The sequence below is a fragment of the Myotis brandtii genome, unplaced genomic scaffold (genome assembly GCF_000412655.1).
Source record: "Myotis brandtii unplaced genomic scaffold, ASM41265v1 scaffold59, whole genome shotgun sequence".
NCBI classification, from domain to species: domain Eukaryota; kingdom Metazoa; phylum Chordata; class Mammalia; order Chiroptera; family Vespertilionidae; genus Myotis; species Myotis brandtii.
In genome coordinates this window covers 4,515,015-4,536,865 of record NW_005370223.1, presented here as the reverse complement: position 1 = coordinate 4,536,865, position 21,851 = coordinate 4,515,015, and the positions used below count along the sequence as shown (strand labels likewise).

Below are 21,851 nucleotides of genomic sequence, written 5' to 3'. Positions count from 1 at the left end.
AGGGGGGAGATTAAAGACAATGGGCAAAAGGAACTTTCTGGAGAGATGAAAATGTTCTCTACCTTAACTGAGGCAGTGGCTACATGGGAACATATATTATTCAGGTCAATAGCCAAATTAAGAAAAACAGTCCCATTTACAATTGCATCAAAAAGAATAAAATACCTAGGAATGAATTTAATGAAGGAGATGAAAGCCCTGTATTCCGAAAACGCTTAAGATACTGATAGAAAGATATTCTGGACTCATGGGTGGGAAGAATTAATATCGTTAAAATGTCCATACTACCCAAAGCATTCTACAGATTCAACGCAATCCCTATCAAAACTCCAAAGTCATTTTTCACAGAAATAGGAAAATCCTAAAATTTGTATGGAACCACAGAACATCTCAAATAGCCAAAGCAATCTTGAAAAAGCAGAACAAAGCTGGAGGCATCACACTTGCTGATTTCAAACTATATTACAGAGCTACAGCGATCAAACCAGTACAATACTAGCATAAATACACAGATATAGATTAATGAAAAAGAACAGAGCCTAGAAATAAACCTATTACATTTATGGTCAATTAACTTATAACAAAGAAGCCAAGAACTATCTTTGGTGAAAGGAAAGTCTCTTCAATAAATGGTGCTGGGAAAACTAGACACCACATGCAAAAAAATGAAACTGGACCACTTTCTTACACCATACCTCAAAGTCAATTCAAAATGGATTAAAAACTTGAATGTTGCCCTGATTGGTTTGGCTCAGTGGATAGAGCGTCGGTCTGTGGACTGAAGGGTCCCGGGTTCGATTCTGGTCAAGGGCATGTACCTTGGTTGAGGGCACATCCCCCGTGGGGAGTGTGCAGGAGGCAGCTGAATCGATGTTTCTCTCTCATCGATGTTTCTAACTCTCTGTTCCTCTCCCTCTCCCTTCCTCTCTGTAAAAAATCAATAAAATATTTTTTTTAAAAAAAAGACTTGAATGTAAGACTTGGGACCATAACACCAGAATAAAACATAGGCAGTAAGCTTCTTGACTTTGGTCTTGGTGATGATTTTTTGGATCTGACACTAGAACCAAAGGCAAGAAAAGCAAAAATAAACAAGTGGAACTACATTAAACTCAAAAGCTTCTGCACAGCAAAGAAAACCATTAATAAAAAGACAACCTACTGAGTGGGAGAAAATATTTGCAAATCATCTATCTGATGAGGGATTAATATCCAAAATGTACTAGTATAAAAAACTCATACAACTCAATAGCAAAATAACAAACAATCCGATAAAAAAATGGGCAGAGGAACTTGCATAGACAACTTTCCCAAAGACATACAGATGATCAAGAGGTACATGAAAAGATGCTCACTCTAGCCCTTTTGGCTCAGTGGATAGAGCATCGGCCCTCAGAATGAAGGGTCCTGGGTTCAATTCTGGTCAAGGGCATGTACCTCGATCCCCAGTCCTGGTTGGGGGCATTTGCAGGAGGCAAGCAATCGATGTGTCTCTCTCACATCAATGTTTCTCTCTCTGTCTCTTCCCTTCCTTTCCACTTTCTCTAAAAATCAATGGAAAAATATCCTCAAGTGAGGATTAACAAAAAGAAAAGAAAAGAAAAAAGATGCTCAACATCACTAATTATCAGGGAAATGCAAACCAAAACCACAATGATAACATCTCATGCTTGTCAGAATGGCCATTATAAAAACGACAAAAATAACAAGTGTTGACAAGGATGTGGAGAAAATGGAGCCCTTGGGCACTGTTGATGGAATGTGAACTGGTGCAATACGAAGTTTCCTCAGAATTAAAAATACTACTTGTGGGTCTATATCCAAAGGAAACAGAATCACTAATTCAAAAAGATATCCCACCGCCATGTTCACGGCAGCGTTATTTACGATAGCCAACAACTGGAAACAACCTAAGTGCCCATCGATGGAAGAATGGATAAAGAAAATGTGGTGTGTATATACACAGTGGAATATTATTCAGCCATAAAAAAGAAGGCAATCCTGACATCTGCAACAACATGGACCTTGAGGGCATTATGCCAAGTGAAATAAGTCATACAGAGAAAGACAATTACCATATGACCTCACTACTATGTGGAATCTAAACAAACAAACAACAACAACAACAACAAAAACCCGAACTCATACACAGAACAGATTGGTGGTTGCTAGAGGTGAGGTGAGGGGTGGAGAATAAGCACTATGGGTGAAGGTGGTCAAAAGGTACAAACTTCGAATTATAAAATCAATAATTCATGAGGGTGTAATGTACAGTATGGTGAATGTAGTTAATAACACTGTAGTATATATCTGACAGTGCTAAGAGAATAGATCTTAAAAGTTCTTATCACAAGAAAAAAATTTATAACTGTGTGGTGATGGATAGTATGGTGATCATTTTGCTATATATACATACCATTATGTTGTGCACATGAAACTACTATGTCAATTTAAAAAAAAATTGCTGAGAAAGAAATCCAAGATCTGCACATTTACAATGTGTGAATTTCACTGGATTAGACCTTAATCAAAATGACTATTAAAAATGCCATTTCAGCCCTCGCCGGTTTAGCTCAGTGGATAGTGTGTCAGCCTGCAGAATGAAAGGTCCCGGGTTTGATTCGGTCAGGGGCACATATCTCAGTTGCAGGCTCCTCTCCAGCTCGGGCCCTGGTCAAGGCTTGTGCAGGAGGTAACCAATCGATGTGTTTCTCTTTCTAATCATACCCATTCTTTCTCCTGAGAAATAAATTGGCAGATATGAAAAATATCCTCAGGTGAGGATTAAAAATAAAAAAAAAATAATAATAAATAAAATAAAAAGATGACCAGCAGAAAGATTCGGTCAGGGGCACATATCTCAGTTGCAGGCTCCTCTCCAGCTCGGGCCCTGGTCAAGGCTTGTGCAGGAGGTAACCAATCGATGTGTTTCTCTCACATTGATATTTTCTCTCCATCTTTCCCGCTCTCGCTCTCTTCCCCTCTCCCTAAAAATCAATGGAAAAATATCCTCAGGTGATGATTAAAAATAAAAAAAAAATAATAATAAATAAAATAAAAAGATGACCAGCAGAAAGCATAATAGGCCAGGGTTAGTATTAAAAAAAAAAAAAAGCGCCATTTCATTTTGTTCTGTATGGTCTCATTTTCCCTTGTGATGTTATTTTAGACAAACATGAACATTCATTCACGTTTTCCATGCAGAAGAACCAGCATAAACAAAAGCAGCCCTGGCGGGTAACTCAGCTGGTTAGAGCATCATCCCAGTACACCACGGTTGCAGGTTCAATCCCGCATCGGGACACATGCAGGAAGCAACCCATGAACGCATAAATGAGTGGAAAAGCACAGTCAGTGTTTCTCTCTCTTTCTCAAATCAAAAGCAACAAAAATATTTAAAGACCAAAACAAAAATAAACCCCAAAGCATAATTATACAATACTTTCTTTGAAAGTGTGATTCTCTTAAAGAATGCCCACTCGCTAGTCCCATACTGACCGCCAGTCAGTTAAGACCCAACTCAACATGAGTTTCCCAATTTCTGATATGTCTCTACCATCTTCCCTTCTGACGCCTTCCTCCCACCCCAGACAACCCCAGTCCTTTGCTGGAGAAATGCAATGGCATTGCTGGTGGCCTGGAGTAAGTCAGTAAAAAAAACATTCCTGTCCTTTAAGTAGGCTTTTCATAACTAACAACACTCCTTAGAAAATCAGGAAATAAATCATCATTTTTGAGCTGGAAGAAGCCTTAGAAATTATCTAGCTCCACATTATAATCCGGAGAAAGCTGAGGCCTAGCCCAAGGTTTCAGGGCTGGTTCGTACAGAACTAGGATCAAATCCCAGGATAATCTCACTACCGTTCCTAGATCCCGAGACTGATGTTCATGAAAACCACCTGATTTGTTCGGAGCTGAACTTTATGTATTGAAATGAAGAGGTCCTCACCTTGAGTCCTTTATGAGCAAGAGCTCGTCTGTAGCACGCTTTCACGTTCCCGTCATCTATCCGAAGCGCCTGATCACAGTCCTGCTTTGCCTCTTCAAACTGGCACAGCTTCAAGTAACAGAGAGCTCTGGTGTAACAAGGGAACTCGGTATTATGAAAGGGAAAGACAATATACCTATAAATTTGACTGCTAAGAAAAATCAGAAAATAGCTCATTAAGTCTGTATCTATATACCACAGCTGTTTCTCAATTAAAACCTAACACTGAAGTACAATCATGGCATTTTCTTGCAACACATGTAATTATGACACTGTGAATATAACTGCAAACAAAATACAGCCCCGGCCCTCAAGGAAGAGACAATTAAAACAAGCAAACAGCTCTAACTGGTTTAGCTCAATGGATAGAGCATCAGCCTGCGGGCTGAAGGGTCCCAGGTTCGATTCCGGTCAAGGGCATGTACTGTGATTGCAGGCACATCCCCAGTAGGGAGTGTGCAGGAGGCAGCTGATCAATGTTTCTCTCTCATCGACCGTCCTCTCTGAAGTCAATAAAAATATATTTAAAATAATAAATAAATAAATGGATGGATGGATGAATGAATGAATGAATAAATAAATAAATAAATAAGTAAGTAAATAAATAAATAAATAAATAAATAAATAAAACAAGCAAGCATGCTCGGCTGGTGTGGCTCCATTGGTTGAGCATCCCATGCACTAGGAGGTTGCCGGTTTGATTCCTGGCCAGGGCACATGCCTGGGTTGCAGGCTCCATCCCTGGTAGGGGGTGTGCAGGAGGCAGCCCATCAGTAATTCTCTCTTATTGATGTTTCTCTCTTTCCCTCTCCCTTCCTCTCTCTCTCTCTCTCTCAAATCAATAAAAACATATTTTTAAAAATAAAAGCAAACACAATAAAATCTGTAAAGGGTGCTCTGGGAGGACACAGCTGAGAGTCTCATCAGATCTGGGGGGGGGGGGCAAGGAGAGGGTAAGAGCAGCCAGAAAAGACTTCCCAGGAGAAGAGACATTTAAACTGAAGCCCGGAGTCTGAAGTGACAATTATCCAAAGCAAAGGCACTGGGGTGAGAGTTAAGATGTAGGGAGAGGAGAGTGGAGGTCAAGGGCCAGCATGTGCATTTTTATTATTATTATTTATTTATTTTTAGAGAGTAGAGGGAGAGGGAGAGAGAGAAAGATTGAGGTGAAAGAGAAACATCGATTGATAGCCTCCCATATGCCAACAGACCAGGGATCGAACCCGACACCTGGATATGTGCCCTGACCAGGATTTGAACCAGTGGCCCTTTGGTGCATGGAATGATACTCAACTAACTGAGCCACTCCGCACAGGGCAGTATCTGGATCATATCCCATGTTCCTAACGGGGTAAGAAAAGTGCCAGATGGCCGTAGTGTAGGGATGAGACTGGGAGGGCAGGCAGGCCAGATCACAAGGGGCCTTGCAAATTGTGCCAGGGAAGCTGAGCTTTATCCCGAACTTAATGGGTTTTTAAATAGGGGCTGACGTGTTCACCATGTTTAGAAAGAGCCCTCTGGCTGCCACTTGGAGGACCAGAAAGGAGGGAACAAGACTGCAGGCACACGTGAAGGGTGTTGCAGACAAAAGGCAGAAACGGTGGGTCAAAAGGGAGGCATTAGTCAGGGGGATAACCCATCAGGAGCGCAGAAGGGGAGGGAGCGCTCAGGTCCGAAACTCAGGGACAGAGTTAGAGGCCATAACTGGAAGGTGGTTAAATGGACTGCGGAGAGAATGAAATGGCCAGAGAGCATAGAGGATGAAAAAGGGGTCTACACCTTTAGAACCCCAAGAATGCCCGAGGGAGGAGAGGAGAGGCAGGCAACTGAGCCGTCGGCACTGCCGCCAAACGGAGAGGGGGCTGTCCCGGGACACTGAGCAGCCCTAACACTGAGGCTGAGCAGAAGGGTAGAAAAACACCTGGTGCAGTCAGTGACAAATTTTTGGCAAAAAGGTTACCAACAGAGGAAAAGATACAAAAACAAAGCCGTGAGAAGTTCAGTTAAAAGAATTAATCTGAAATAGCCAGAAAGCTCACACTAAGAGTCCCCGTTCTTTAGGAACTATGCCTTATTTTTCCTTGTCACCCCAGATTCCACCTACTCTCTAAAATTCCCCAGATCACCATAGTCTAGGACAGTGATGGCGAACCTTTTGAGCTCGGCGTGTCAGCATTTTGAAAAACCCTAACTTAACTCTGGTGCCGTGTCACATATAGAAATTTTTTTATATTTGCAACCACAGTAAAACAAAGACTTATATTTTTGCTATTTATTTTATATATTTAAATGCCATTTAACAAGAAAAATCAACCAAAAAAATGAGTTTGCGTGTCACCTCTGACACGCGTGTCATAGGTTCGCCATCACTGGTCTAGGACTAGGTAACTACCTTATACCACAATGTGGTGAAGATGGCACCTGAGCAGCATTCTAGAACAATCTGCCCATTCCTACCACACACTAAAGAGGCTGACCCCTCCCCTTAGCACTTCAAGAGAAGAAGGGCACTTATGACACTAATTCGAGTGTTGTCCTACTCCCACCAAGGAGGACAACACTCAGGCCTGTAGCTGCAGCGAGGCCACTGCCCGGAAGGGTCAGAGCACCCGTCCACGCCGGAACGCCAGCCTATGCATAACACAGGCCACACCGGACCTCCCAGCCCACCACACTGCATGTCTGCAATCTCTCCAGAAATCCTATGCCCGCCCCCCCAACTCTTAGACAATTTGCTACATAAATTATCAGAACCATGGAAAAAAACTTGGACAATTAATCTGTCTATATTTTTAAATAAAAAATATTAACATAAGAAATACATAAAGTTACAAAGGACTTGCCTGTTTGTATAAATGGCGCATTCCTTATTGTTAATCTGTAAGCATTCACTGTATTTACTAATTGCGTCTTTATAGTTTTTGTCCTTGACGTATTGATTTCCTTCTTCTTTAAGGGTTTTAAACATTTTGTCATCTATGGAACACAAAAAATAAAAACAGAGGAAATGTTTATAGAAGCACCTCTACAAAATCTCAAGTGCAGCTGTAAGGAAATCTCCTATTGCAAATCAACTTGCCCCATACCGTGCGGAGCTAGAGTCTAAATGGAACAAAACTGTATACAAATTAGAAAGATAAATTGGCTGTAAGTGGAAGTGATTATACAATTATGACACTTTTTTCAAATTAGAAAACATGTAAAATACAAGTACTTCTATCATCTTTATCCACATTGGCATCCCTTTTCCCTGCTAGAGACAGGAATACCTAGTGTTGCTCTTTTCTCTGACTTCCCTGTGAGCTAAGGCAGCCCCGCTTAGGCTCTCCTGTGGCTTCCACTATCCTCAGCCCTTTCTTCTTTCACTGAGCCCAGCTCTAACCAATGTGCTTTCCAAAATAAAAATAAAAATAAAAATCTAGTGTTTCATTAAATCACTATTTCGTGAAAAATGGACAAACAAACCAACCCACTGAAGCATGAAGTAGACATTTGTCCAGTACCCTAAAGTTATTGGGAGAGTCACACCTCCTCCAGTCTTTACGCCTGTGGCTTAACCCTTTGAGTGCCAACCAATATCCTAGGAACTATGCTAAAATTGCCAGGGCATTTTTGCTGATTTCACAGCAGTTTAGGAAAAAAATTATGAATCGCAAGTAAATGACGGTACATATTCAAAAACTTAAGGAAACCTTTACTACATTGACACATTTAGCAATATCATCATCACTAACAAAAGCAGACTTAGAACTGGACGCCATTTCGAAGCTTTGATAGCGCTCCCGGCACTTTTGGCGAAAGACAGGAGGAGCGCGATCGCGCTCCCCGGCACTCTAGGGGTTAAAGCAACCCCTACCCTAGCCCTACCTTTTGGGGTAAACTTTGGGGTTTTTTTGATCAACACATTATATTCCCTTGGCCAAAACAATTTAATTAGTCAGGGCTGGGCCTATGAGAGTCAATGAGCTGCACTATGAATTTTGTGGCAGCATCTGATAAGGTAATTCTTGCTCTTTCCCGGGGAATGAGGGTGAAAGGAGGAGCAATGTTGCCATCCTATGAGACAAAGGAAGAATCTATCTGAGAATGGGGCCAACAGAGCAAGAGAAAGGCCAAGATAGAGCTGAAGGAGAATGGGGCCTAAATCCAGCCTTCCCTGCAGCTACCCACCTGTGGACTTCTCCACTGTAAGAGCCCAAAACAACCTGGTTTGTTTTTGTTTGTTTGTTTTTGGTTTCTTTTTTTTTTTGGCTTCAAGCTATTAAGAGTTGGGTTTTGTTATCTGCGATCGGTGTCCCAACTATTATCATTAGCTACTGTCTTGCAGTGATCACAGTCTGAGGGTCCCTTGCAGCTACCACCTTCTGTTCAGCCCCTGTGTTCAGGAGAAACTGACCCTACTGATCAGGAATACAGGCCTAAGCCAACCAGCGCATAGCATTTCTTCATCAGAGACCAGCTCAGGAATGAGCACATGACCCATTAGAATAAGTAGCAACAGTGCCCGGCTGGTGTGACTCAGCGGTTGAACCAAGAGGTTGCTGGTTCAATTCCTGGTCAGGGTACATGCCCAGGTTGTGGGGTCTATCCCCAGTAGGGGGCGTGCAGGAGGCAGCCTATTGATGATGTTTCTATCCCATGGATGTTTCTATCTCTCTATCCCTCTCACTTCCCCTCTCTCTAAAGATCAATAAAAACATTTTTTTTAAAAAGGTAGCAACAGAATTTGAGCCAATAGAACAACAGCATAAAAAAGCTATGACTTTGGGGCAACATATTTCCTCATTCTTAAATTAATGCCACCAAAAGCAATGGTGTTTCTCTCCCTTTGGACATTGATATGTACAGACATGAAGCCTAAAACTGCTGTGGTTCCATTGTTTCCGGCCAGAGCCTGAACTCTGAGGAGCTGTGCATGATTTGAGAGCCCACCTGGGCCCTTTTAGTTACTTGAGCCAAAACCATTCCTTATGATTTTCTGTTACTTACAACCAAAGTTTTCTAACACACATAAACTGTCAAAATTTTAAGTTTTAAATCTATGTAGTAACTTTACCCTATGAATAACTTCATATAAATAAAAAATCCTTAACCTAAAATCTAAAATATACCTTTAAATTCTGTGATCTAAAAATCTTGATAGGTATATTGAATTTATAGCATAAACTTGAATGTAAATGATAATCTTATTTGTCCCTCTGTACAAATGGCATAAAATCATAATTTTTCATTCTCTTATTTCAAATAACAGAATATTTCTAATGTTTCAAGTTTCAAAGGGGTCAAATGACACTCCCCATGAATGCTGGTATATATAAGCTCTAAAACAAAATAACACAGTATTTTCCCCCCTCAGTTTGCTAAAAATTAAAAACCTTTCCTCCAGCTTTTCTTCCAACAAGGTTTGTAAGCCTTGGTGTCCATTTTCACTAGCAATCAGTACACCAGGAACAGAAAGAGCTGACTATACGTGTCCTGATGATTTGCTATGACATATCTACAGTATGGTTAGCATATGTACTTTGTACATTATAGCCACCCTTCATTGAGCAAATGCTTTGAGCCAGGCCCCATTATAACGGACTCTAGAAAAGCAGAGATCTCTGTGATTTCCCGGGGACTGCTAAGTCATCTAAAAGCCTTGGCAGACGGTCCCTGCATCTTCTTCCAAGGCAATGAGAGATGAAGGTCTAACACTAGCCACTGGGACACCACGGCTCTGGAACTTCGGGGTTTCTGCAAGATGAAGCTCATCCAGGGAACAAGGTATATTTTAGATTTTAGGTTAACCCAGGACCCTTCATTCGGGGTTTCTGCAAGATGAAGCTCATCCAGGGAACACACAGGAGGTCCTCAGCAGGCAGGAGAAATGAGGCCTCAACCAGCTTTAAAGCAGAAAGCAAGAGGGCAGTCCCATTTATTAACCACTGCACAAAGCAATGAGGTAGATACTACGGCAATGCAGACACGTTCACAACTGTGACATAAGGCAGAAGTATCTGCTGCCTACTTACGTAGTAGGGTGCTTTTTATCTCAAACGCATCAGTCTTAATGGTGTCACAGAGAACTACACGCGACTTAACTCTTTTCCTTCTTACTGTTAATACAATGCTATCTTTATTGAGGCTACTGTGATCTCACAGTCAGCATGTGCTAAGCATTTTACATGCATAGCTCCATTTACTCCTAGGAGCAACTCCATGAGGCAGTTGCTCATGTTAATCCCTATCATATACAGTAGGACCCTGGAGATGTGAAGCAAGTTCTTAAGACTCTGTAGTTAGAAAGAGGGTACACAGGGCCTTAATCCCAGGTCTGACGCCTATATTTATGCTCTTATTCTACTGCTCTACTGTGAAATGTACAGGGCTCAACCCTTGAAAGAAATGAGTACAGACTTCCCCTACCTGTGCTGCCCGGTTGGTGATGGCTGTAGGAATCTCCCACTTGGTCTGGGGGCGTCTCTGCCGGAGGCCGCCACACTCGCAGCTGCGCAGAAGTGGGCACAGAAGGTATGGGCGGCAGCTTCTCCCGCCAGCGTGGTCCATCCAGATCCATTAAAATTCTTGTTATTCTAAAGAGAACATGAGTTTTCGCTATTGATCATGCAATTTGCTTTTTATATTACCAAAGGTCATATCAAGAGTTAAGATTTGCACCCTGGCCAGTGCTGCTCAGTGGTTGGAGTATCGGCCCATGCACCAAGGAGTCATGGGTTCGATTCCCGGTCAGGAGCACATACCTGTGTTGTGGGTTCACTCCCCGCCCCAGGTTAGGGCGCGTGCGGGAGGCAACCAGTCAATGTGCCTCTCTCAAATCGGTGTTTCTCTCTCTCTCCTCTCCTCTCTCCCTCCCCTCCACTCTTTCTGAAAAGCAATGGAAAAAATATCCTAGGGTGAGGAGTAACAAAAACAAAACAAAGTCCCGGTCAGGAGCACATACCTGTGTTGTGGGTTCACTCCCCGCCCCAGGTTAGGGCGCGTGCGGGAGGCAACCAGTCAATGTGCCTCTCTCAAATCGGTGTTTCTCTCTCTCTCCTCTCCTCTCTCCCTCCCCTCCACTCTTTCTGAAAAGCAATGGAAAAAATATCCTAGGGTGAGGATTAACAAAAACAAAGCAAACAGGTAAGATTTACAAATGCTATGCATTTGTGTACTTCCCTGTCCACATAAACTCTCCAAAAGGACTTTTTAAAGTTGCCAAAAACTATGTAATTTTATTTTACTTTTTTTTTTAAATCCTCACCCGAGGATATTTTCCATTGATTTTTAGAGAAAGTGGAAGAGAGAGGAAAAGACAGAGAGAAATATCGATGTGAGAGAAATAAATCAATTGGTTGCCTCCTGCACGAGCCCTGACCAAGGCCCAGGCCAGGGAGGAGCCTGCAACCAAGTTATGGAAATAAATCAATTGGTTGCCTCCTGCACGAGCCCGGACCAGGGCCTGGGCCAGGGAGGAGCCTGCAACCCAGGTATGTACCCTTGACCAGAATCGAACCCAGGAACCTTCAGTCCTCAGGCCGATGCTCTATATACACTAAGCCAAACCAGGCTAGGGCCCCCAAATTATGTAACTTTAGATTCTTTTTGTATCAAAAGATAAAAATTAAGACATCTGTAATTTGTTTAAAAATATACATGCAATAACATTTTAATTTTTAAAAAGGTGAAATATAAAAACAAAATTGAGGAGATGAGAGAGAGACATCAATCAGCTGCCTCCTGCACATCTCCTACTGGGGATGTGCCCGCAACCCAGGTACATGCCCTTGACCAGAATCGAAGGACCTTTCAGTCCACAGGCCAACGCTCTATCCACTGAGCCAAACCGGTTTCGGCATGTAATTTGTTTAAAAATATGCATGCAATAACATTTTAATTTTTAAAAAGGTAAAATATAAAAACAAAATTGAGGAGGCCTAGAAGAAATGTCCCACATAACAAGTAATATGACTACTAAATGGATAATGTATTATTCCTGAGAATGCTCAGAAGCACTAGGGAACTTCTATGCCCAGACTGTAAAGATGGGGGTACAGACTGGGCTGCCCTGGTGGGATACTCAGAGAGTCATTCCAAGATTACGGGTTCGATCCCTAGTCAGGGCACATACAAGAATCAACCAACGGCCCGGCTGGTGTGGGTGTCAACCTATGAACAAAGGGGAGCCTGGTCCAATTCCCAGTCAAGGCACAGGCCCGGGGTTGCAAACTCAGTAGGGGATGTGCAGGAGGCAGTAGCTGATCCATGTCTCTCTCTCACGGATGTTTCTATCTGTCTATCCCTCTCCCTTCCTCTCCCTCTCTCTCTCAAAGCAATCAATAAAAAATAAATAAATAACGCAGGAGGCAGTAGCTGATCCATGTCTCTCTCTCTCACGGATGTTTCTATCTGTCTATCCCTCTCCCTTCCTCTCTCTCTCTCTCTCTCAAACCAATCAATAAAAAATAAATAAATAAATAACGTCTGGGCTAAAACCGTCATGTGGAATATTGCTTTTTCTTAAAATATTTACCTGCAGTTAAAATACTCTTACCTTATATTGTTTTCATCTCTAAAATAACTCACTTTTTTTGTTTTCATATGCATAAATAATAAAGAATAGGATACTGGAGTCTATGAGGGTCCTTGTATTAATGACATTTCCTAATAGCCATCATAAAATTCAGATTAACATCCCCGATTATCACTTTCATCATTTTTAACATATAAAATATCACACTTTTATTTAAAAACAAAACAGAATTATGTCTTTGGAATGAATCTGGTTTTAAAAGGGTGCTCCTCAAGACTGAGGGTTGGCTGGTAATTAGTAGACTGCATTCCAGTTAGTTAACTCGGTAGTACTTTTTGTGTGAAAAATTTTTATATTTATAGAGACAAATAGCGTACACATAATTTCCCAGTTTTTTAAACTGAAACTTCAATATTTGCTCTTTGGTTATGATAACCAAATATCATATATTTTGGTGTAAAAAATAAATTTGAAAAATAATGTATAACGGTAACCACCTACAACTGCAAAAGAAAAAAGAAGCTTTAGAAAATAAGAATTTTCAAGCAAAACTTGTATTACCAGCAGGGAGGAAGGAAGAAGCAGCGGAAAAGAGATGATGTGTTGCCAGGGAGTAAATAAGTATATGCAGGGAATTTTACATATAAGATTCCTGGAGAGGAAGAAAGGAATGTGATTAATGGGAGACAGGAACAAAATACGCACAAATGTTTCAGTAAATAAAAAACTGCTGTTGCTTAGATGGAAACGCAAGCATAAATATGGGATTCATGAAAAAGAATGGTGAAAATTTTAAACTGGCTATTTTACAGAAAAGCATATATGGCGATACCAGACAAAGCCTCCTCATTTTATATATAAATATACCAGCAAGAACCACTCAATTAAAAAAAATGAGTCTTAAAAGTTAGTTTGTATAAAAGAACCTTCTTGCACACATATAAAAAGTATAATGCAATCCTCAAAAAATTAAACAGAATTACCATATCACCCAGCAATTCGACTCTTAGGTGTACAACAAAAGGAACTAAAAACAAGTATGCAAACAGAAACTTGTACTTCAATATTCATAGCAGCACTTTTCACAATAGCGAAAAGGTGGGAACAACCCAAATGTCCATTGATGGATGAATGGATAGACAAATGTAATACATCTATGCAATGGAATATTATTCAGCCATAAAAAAGGAAGCACAGATATACGCTACACCATGGATGAACCTTAAAAACATTCCCTAATGTTTGAAAGAAGCCAAACACGAAGGGTTCATATCCTATGATTCCATTTACATGAACTATCCACGGAGGCAGGAAGGAAATCAGTGTTTGTCAGGGGATGTGAGGAGGGAGAATGAGGAATGAGAATGAGATGAGGAGTTTCCTTTTGGAGTGATGAAATGCTGGAAACTAGATAGAGATAGCACAACACTGTGAATATACTAGAAAAGTCACTAAATTACATACTTTTAAATAGTTAATTTTATGTTACGTGACTTACACTTCAACTGTTTTAGAAAACATAACGCGGAAGGCTCAGAAATGTGAGTACTCGGTCTCTCAGACATCTCTCTCCCTTCAGAGGGTTCAGCCTATCACCATGAAGTGCGACTCCTAAAACAGCTCTTCGGCAGGGCCCTCCTCTCTGTCAGAGACTGCAGGTGCCTTCCTGCTTTGTTCCACAGGAACCGCTGGCTCTGGGAGAAGTTCCTACTTCCCCTGACGATTTTGGAGACTCCCAGGGAGAGCCCCACCCAGCACCGGAGTGAGCTATGCCCTCTCTGCTGGAGAACGCATTCACTCAACACCTTTTCCCTGAGGATATCTGCTGTGCAAGTTCCTGAAACTACAAAGATGGATAAAACACAAGTCCTGACCTCAAGGAATTCCTAGAAGGATGGAGAAAGCATGCAAGTTCCTGAAACTACAAAGATGGATAAAACACAAGTCCTGACCTCAAGGAATTCCTAGAAGGATGAGAGAAAGCATATTTTACAAGAAGAGAGGGACAGAGCATTTGCACACAATATGGCAGCTGGGTGATAAGAGGCACGGTGTTCTGGGGGCACTGAGGCAGGAAGCCTGAAGTGCACATATGGTGTGGGGAGAGAGATGAGTAGATCAGGGAAAGCCATTTCCTCCAGGAAGCAATCCTCTCCTAAAGGATGAGATGGAGTTAACCAGAAAAAAAAAGAAAAAGGGTGTCAGGAACGTACGAGGAGGCAGCAGCTGACATGCAGCGAGGTGGCTCTGCAGCAGGGCAAGCGGCTTGGAGAGCTCCCAGGGGACACTCCTGATGGTACAAGCTCGAGGGGAAGGAGGAGGCTGTGAATGCCCACGGTCTGATCCAGGTTCAGTCTAGATCCAATACCAATATCCATCCCTTTCCTCCAGTCAGACAGGAAGCTGTCAGGGTCCATGTGACCAGAGTGCAAGCTCCAGGAATACAGATCTTTCCAACAGTTTCCTCCAAAGTACAGTGGGACCATGTGGGGAGGTAAGGCATGATTTAAAACATGAATTAATCCAAAGTGCCATTCTCATTTTCTACAATTTTGCTCAAGGCCTCCTCATACATCAATGTGAGAGAGACACATCGACTATTGCCTCCCACACGCACCCTGACTAGGGCCAGGGATCCAGCCTGCAAGTACATGCCCTTGACCGGAATTGATCTATGGACCCTTCAGTCCGTAGGCAAACGCTCTATCCACTGAGCCCAACCGGCTAGCGCTTGGTGGCGTTTTTATGCACCAATAATGAACTCTCAGAAAGAGACACTAAAAAAAAAAATCCCATTTACCATTGCAACAAAAAAAAGTAAGATGTCTAGGAATAAACTTAACCAAGGAGGTAAAAGACCTGTATTCAGAAAAATATAAGACATTGAAAAAAGAAATAAAGAAAGATACAAACAATATGTTCATGTATTAGACATAATTCCACACTACCCAAAGCAATCTATAGATTCAACACAATCCCTATTGTAATCGAAACAGTCTGGCATAATAGATCCATGGAACAGAACAAAGAGCACAGAAATCAACCAAAGCCATTACGGTCAATTAATATTTGACAATGGAGGCAAGAGCATACAATGGAGTAAAGACAGTCTCTTCAATAAGTGGTGTTGGGAAAACTGGACAAGCACATGCCAAAAGAAAGAAACTAGACCACCGAGTTACACATACACAAGAATAAACTCAAAATAGATAAGAGACTTAAATGTAAGTCACGAAGCCGGAAGAATCCTAGAAGAAAACACAGGCAGTAAAATCTGACATCTCATGTAGCAGAATTTTCACCCGTCTCCTAGGGCAGGAGAAACAAAGAAAAAGATAAACAAATGGGACTACATCAGACTAAAAAGCTTTTGCACAGCAAAAGAAACCATCATCAAAATGAAAAGGGAGCCCACTGTATGGGAGAACGTATTTGCCAATGATACATCTAATAAAGGTTTAATTTCCAAAATATATAGAGAACTCAACAAAAGGAAGATAAACAATCCAATAAAAAAAACTTGGCAAAGGACCTGAGTAGAAACTTCTCCAAAGAGGACAAACAGATGGCCAAGAGAGATATATGAAAAAATGCTCAGTCATCAGAAAAAATGCAAATTAATATCACCTCACACCTGCCAGAATGGCTACCATTAAGAAATCAACAAACAAGTGCTGGTAAGGATGTGGAGAAAAGGGAACTCTTGTGCACTGCTGGTGGGAATGCAGACTGGTACAGCCACTGTGGAAAACAGGATGGAGTTCCCTCAAAAAATTAAAAATAGATCTGCCTTTTGACCTAGCAATTCCACTTATAGGAATATACCCCAAGAAATTAGAAACACCAATCAGAAAGAATATATGCACTCCTATGTTCATAGAAGCATTACTTACAATAGCTAAGATCTGGAAAAAGCCCAAGTGCCCCTCAGTATATGAGTGGATAAAAAAGCTGTGGTACAGGCCAGGCCAGTGTGTTCAATGGTTAGAGTACTGGCCCACAAACCAAGGGGTTATAGGTTCGATTCCAGGTACCTGGGTTGCAGGTTCGAATCCTGACCTGGTCGGGGGCAAGTGCAGGAGGCAACCAATCAATGTGTCTCTTTCACAGCAATCTTTCTCTCTCTTCCCTTCTTCCTCCCTCCCTTTCACTCTCTGAAAATCAATGGAAAAAATATCCTCGGGTGAGGGTTAACAAAACAAGAAAAAGCTATGGTACATTTACACAATGAAATACCATGCAGCTATAAAAAGAGTTTTTACCCTTTGGACAACATGGATGGACCTGGAGATTATTATGCTAAGCAAAATAAGCCAGACAACATCACATCATCTCATTTATAAGTCAGATAACATCAATTACCTCATTTATATGTGGAATCTAATGAACAAAATACACTGACAAACAAAACAGATTCAGAGGCATGGATGCATGGAACAGACTGACAGCTGTCAGAGGGAAGGTGGGGGGCGGGGACAAGAAGAGATTAACCAAAGAACTTATATCCATAGCCTAGGGACACAGACAATAGGGGTGCGGCAAGGGCTGAGTGGAGGATGGGGAAGGAGTGGGGAAATGGGGGAGACATCTGTAATACAGTTCTGTTAATAATTTAAAAAAACTAAAAAAAAAAACAGAATATTCACTGAATAGTAATAAATGGAGAAATATAAAGGAAACAAATATAAAGGTATTAGAGGGCCTGGCTGGTGTGGATCAGTTGGCTGGAGCATCATCCCATACATCAAAACGTGGTGGGTTCAATTCCCAGTCGGGACACATACCCAGGTTTCAGGTTCAATCCCCAGGTCGGTCAAGGTGCATGTGGGAGACAACCTATCAATGTTTCTCTCTCTCACATCGGTCGTTTCTCGCTCTCTCTCTTCCTCTCTCTAAAATTAATTTTTTAAATTGCAAAAAAAAAAAAATAGTTTCAAGGTATTCGAGGACAACTCAATGTATTATGGGATATTTAAAAATTAAGTTGGAAAGAGAACCATTTGGTTTGGATGGAGGAAAAGGCAGCAATCATTCATGTAAAGTCAGTCACTGAGAACACTCGTACGCTTTGACACCATTCTTGAAGGAGGGAAAGAAAAAGAATCTCATTCCATCATAAAACATCTAACCCTCAGATCACGTTACCTGTTAATACTGTCACTGGCTATCTGGATTCCGCAGTCTATTTGCAACACCGTTTTATAATCCACATAAGCTTTCTGATACTTCTCTAAAGTTTCATAGGCCATTGCTCGTCGAAGAAGAGGTTTAACGGAGAATGGATGAAGTTCCAGAGCCCTAAAGAAGACAAAAATATTACATGTCATTTGTTCTGAAAGTTACTCTTTAACTTACACTAACTGAATGTACCCTGCAGCACTGGACTCAAATACACACCTACCTGGCATTTCATCTTCAGGACCTGGCAACATGCCAGAAAGGCAAACCCTGAGTAGCAGAGCAATCAAATCTGTGGTTACTTCCTTTCTTTTAAACCAGGACCAAAGCCCGTTGGCATTCATTTGCTCTTCCCCCTCTGAAACTGAGCTCCCTGGCAGCAGGCAGTGCGCCTCACCCGCCTCTGCACCTCTTTCTACGTCCTCCCCTGCCCTCACCCCACTATATCCTCACCCCTAACACGCCCTCCCCCTCCCCTACACCCTAATAGAGCCCATCATGGCACCAGGCACAGAGCAGGCTTTCAACAGATTGTTGTTGAAGGATTAAAAGGGAACTTTTTATTTGCACCTATGTATTTAATAAGGCACCTTAGCACAGAACCACAAAACTTGCATTGCTGTTTGAAAATTAGCTTTCCAAAACTTAATACAGTTTTTTATTATTCACCTGCTTCTAAAGGGCCTCAAAAATAGACCAGAGGTCATCAAGGAGGCATACAATGACTTCCTTTTTTAATATATTTTTATTGATTTCAGAGAGGAAGGGAAAAGGAGAGTTAGAAACATATCAATGATGAGAGAGAATCATTGACCGGCTATCTACTGCACGCCCCCCATTGGGGATCAAGCCCGAAACCAGGCATGTGCCCCGACTCAGAACTGAATCTTGACCTTCCGGTTCATAGGTTGATGCTCAACCACCAAGCCGCACCAGCCAGGCATACAATGACTTCTTTAAGCCGTGAATTTTAATCTTGGACTACTCTATGAAGTATTTTCAGTATCACTAGAGATGTATTTCAAGATTATGTTCATTGGTTTTGTTTGAAGTAACTGTGTAAAGCTACTACTTCACTACTTAACGTAGTTCATTATATTCTGAAATAGAACATACAATCAAGATTGTATTGCCCGTCTGGTGTGACTCAGTGTTTGAGAATGGACCGATGAACCAGGAGGTCACAGTTCAATTCCCCGTCAAGGCACATGCCCAGATTGCGGGCTTGATCCCCAGTAGGAGGTGTGCAGGAGGCAGCCAGTCAATGATTCTCTCTCATTATTGATGCTTCTATCTTTCTCTCCCTTCCTTTCTGAAATAAAAATATGTTAAAACAACAACAACAACAACAACATGCCCTAACCGGTTTGGCTCAGGGGATAGAGCATCGGCCTATGCCCTGAAAGGTCCCACGTTCAATTCCGGTCAAGGGCATGTACCTTGGTTGTGGGCACATCCCCAGTAGGAGGTGTGCAGGAGGCAGCTGATCGATGTTTCTCTCTCATCGATGTTTCTGAACTCTCTATCCCTCTCCCTTCCTCTCTGTAAAACATCAATAAAATATATAAAACAACAACAACAACAAAAAGAGTTTGAGAACCAATGCTCTGGAGTAAAACCATCCATGCCCCTTATGCTGGAGGTCAGTACTGACCAACAGAGCTGGATTCCTAGGCCCAGAAGACAATGTTTTAAGGACACCTTACCTAAGCTCCACCCACCTCCTTCCCCAGCAGGCCGGCTGTCCCTTCAGACAAACCTCCATTCTAGCCTCCCTGGACACCATGGCTGGAGTCCCATCTTTCACCTCCTCTTGGGTCTACAATGAAACACAAGTTTTAACAAGAAAATGCCTGCCACCTTAAACAATCTCACTTAAGGACAACGTGAGTCCACTGTTTGACAGTAGCCTTGTCTGTACAGGTACTGGGTTTTTAAAGAAAAGAGTCCTAGATTTCACTCACTGTAGGGAATACCTAAGACAAGTCTGAAGGGTAATGCATTAGCAACAGACACCTAAGTGGAAAGGATTGAAGGGAAATAAAGTTTTTGACACCCAAAAACCTGTGATTCTGAGCTCAGCCGGAGTGGCTCAGTTGACTGAGCACTGTCCTGTGAAAGGTTGCCACTTTGATTCCTGGTCAGGGCACATACCTGGGTTACAGGTTTAATCGTTCAGGACACGTGCTGAAGGCAATAGATCAATGTGTGTGTGTCTCTTTCTCCCTTTCTTCCTCTCTCTAAGCATGTCCTCGGGGGGGGGGAGCCTGGCCGGTGTCACTCAGTGGTTGAGCGTCTATCCATGAACCAGGAGGTCACGGTTTGATTCCTGGTCAGGGCACATGGCCAGGTTTCAGCTTGATCCCCAGTGGGGGGCATGTAGGAGGCAGCTGAATTGATGATTCTCTCTCATTATTGATGTTTCTCTCTCTCTCTCTCTCTCTCTCTCTCAAATCAACAAAATCATATTTTTTAAAAAGCTGGCTATTAAGAAACAAAAGAATTAGAAATGATTCTTTCCTGCCCAAGAGATTCAGATATAAAAAACTGCTCCAGGAAAGAAATCTTGCCCATACTCACCTTGGCCTAATTTGAATGAAGTATGGTCGGCAGAAAGGCCTCAAGCAGGGGCCTGTTTACTAGATCGGGGCCCCCGCCATCTCATTGTTTCTGGGTTGTCTAGCAAATCTTTACCTGCCATGTGTGTTCCCCTCCTTTCTTTGTCAAAAATTACATATATACCAAATTTTACCTCACTGTGTCTTTGGCATTTTCATGCATATGTGAATTCCCCAAGCACATGTATTAAAATTTGATTTTCTCCTATTAATATTCCTCTGTTACTTTGATTATGAGCCCAGCTAGAACTTAGACGGTGGAAGGAAAAGTATTATTATTATTTTAGCCCTCTCACAGGTTCTTGGCTGCAAATCGCAGTGCGCCTGATGTTCTGCAAATTCACGTGGTCTTGTTGGTTAGTTATGGGCAGTGGTAAATGTTTAACATCCGGCTCTCCTGGAGGAAAAAAGCCCAGGTTTATGGCATTTGCCAATTTTCATGGTATTAGTACTGCACCATGGCAGACTTCAAGCTACCCACTTGACTTCGACCAATTCACAAATTCCTGAAAATGTAACAACAATTAGTTAATGTGAACTAGCACAATAGTGGATGAGGTCTAAAGTCAGGCCAGACTGAATATAAATATTATTTATTTAAAATTTGAATGTAAAATTGGCAAAAAATCCAAGCACCAAGACCTTTAAAAAAAAAAAAATCCTCACCTGAGGACATGCTTAGAGAGAGGAAGGGAGAGAGAAAAAGAGAGAAACATTGATTAATTGCCTTCCATACGCGCCATGACCAGGGATGGAACCCGCAACCTGGGCATATGCCCAACTGGGAACCGGCCCTGGGACCTCTTGGGTCAATGGTCAACCACTGAGCCACACCAGCAAAGACCTTCTTTTTAAACTGTAGACATAGCCCTGGCCAGCTGGCCCAGCTGGTTGGAGCATTGTCTTTACATCAAAAAGTTTAGGGTTCGATTCCCAATCAGGACACATACATAGATTACAGGTTCAATGTTTTTCTCTCACATCAATGTTGCTTTCTCTCCCTTCCTCTCTCTCTAAAATCAATATACATATCCTCAGGTGAGGATAAAAAAAAATGTAGACACAGATACTAACAAGTTTTTACCCATAGCATTAAACTGATACTACCAGTGAAAAAAAATGAATCGTTCACCTTATAATCAGGGTGTCCACTTAAGTTACTGTCCAAACGGGGGCTTCTGAGAGCGAAAGGGGGTGATATGAATAATTATACCAGACGAAAGGAGTAATCCAGGCATGTTAAGGTCAACCCAGGACATATGACTTCTTATTTTCTAGATTCACTAATAACAGCTTCTTTCCAAAAGGCTCCTGAGGAAGGCTTACTACTTAATGGTAAAAGAAAACCATACTTTTTATTCATGAAAGTGTGTTTCCTCTAGTTCAGCATGTAACTGGCAGGGCACCATGGTGACTACTGTGCTTGGGGGATGCAGGGCTGTATAAGACATGGCTCCTGACCGCACAGAGCTTGCAATCCAAAGCCCGGGAGGACACAAGCACCTGCAGGCGAGAGAGTGACAGTGCAAGCCTCCAGACGTGAAGATGCCCA

At 41.9% G+C, this 21,851-nt stretch overlaps 1 protein-coding gene across 1 annotated transcript in view; it reads right to left on the bottom strand.

Moving 5' to 3' along the window:
* SPAG1 (sperm associated antigen 1) overlaps window positions 1-21,851 on the bottom strand; it is a 52,430-nt gene that overhangs the window by 7,588 nt on the left and 22,991 nt on the right. The window contains exons 13-16 of the mRNA XM_014550201.1: window positions 17,649-17,801; window positions 10,397-10,563; window positions 6,832-6,964; window positions 3,950-4,076 (exon numbers count right to left, since the gene is read on the bottom strand). Of these exons, the coding sequence (XP_014405687.1) occupies window positions 3,950-4,076; window positions 6,832-6,964; window positions 10,397-10,563; window positions 17,649-17,801 (580 nt within the window). The remainder of the gene's footprint in view (window positions 1-3,949; window positions 4,077-6,831; window positions 6,965-10,396; window positions 10,564-17,648; window positions 17,802-21,851) is intronic.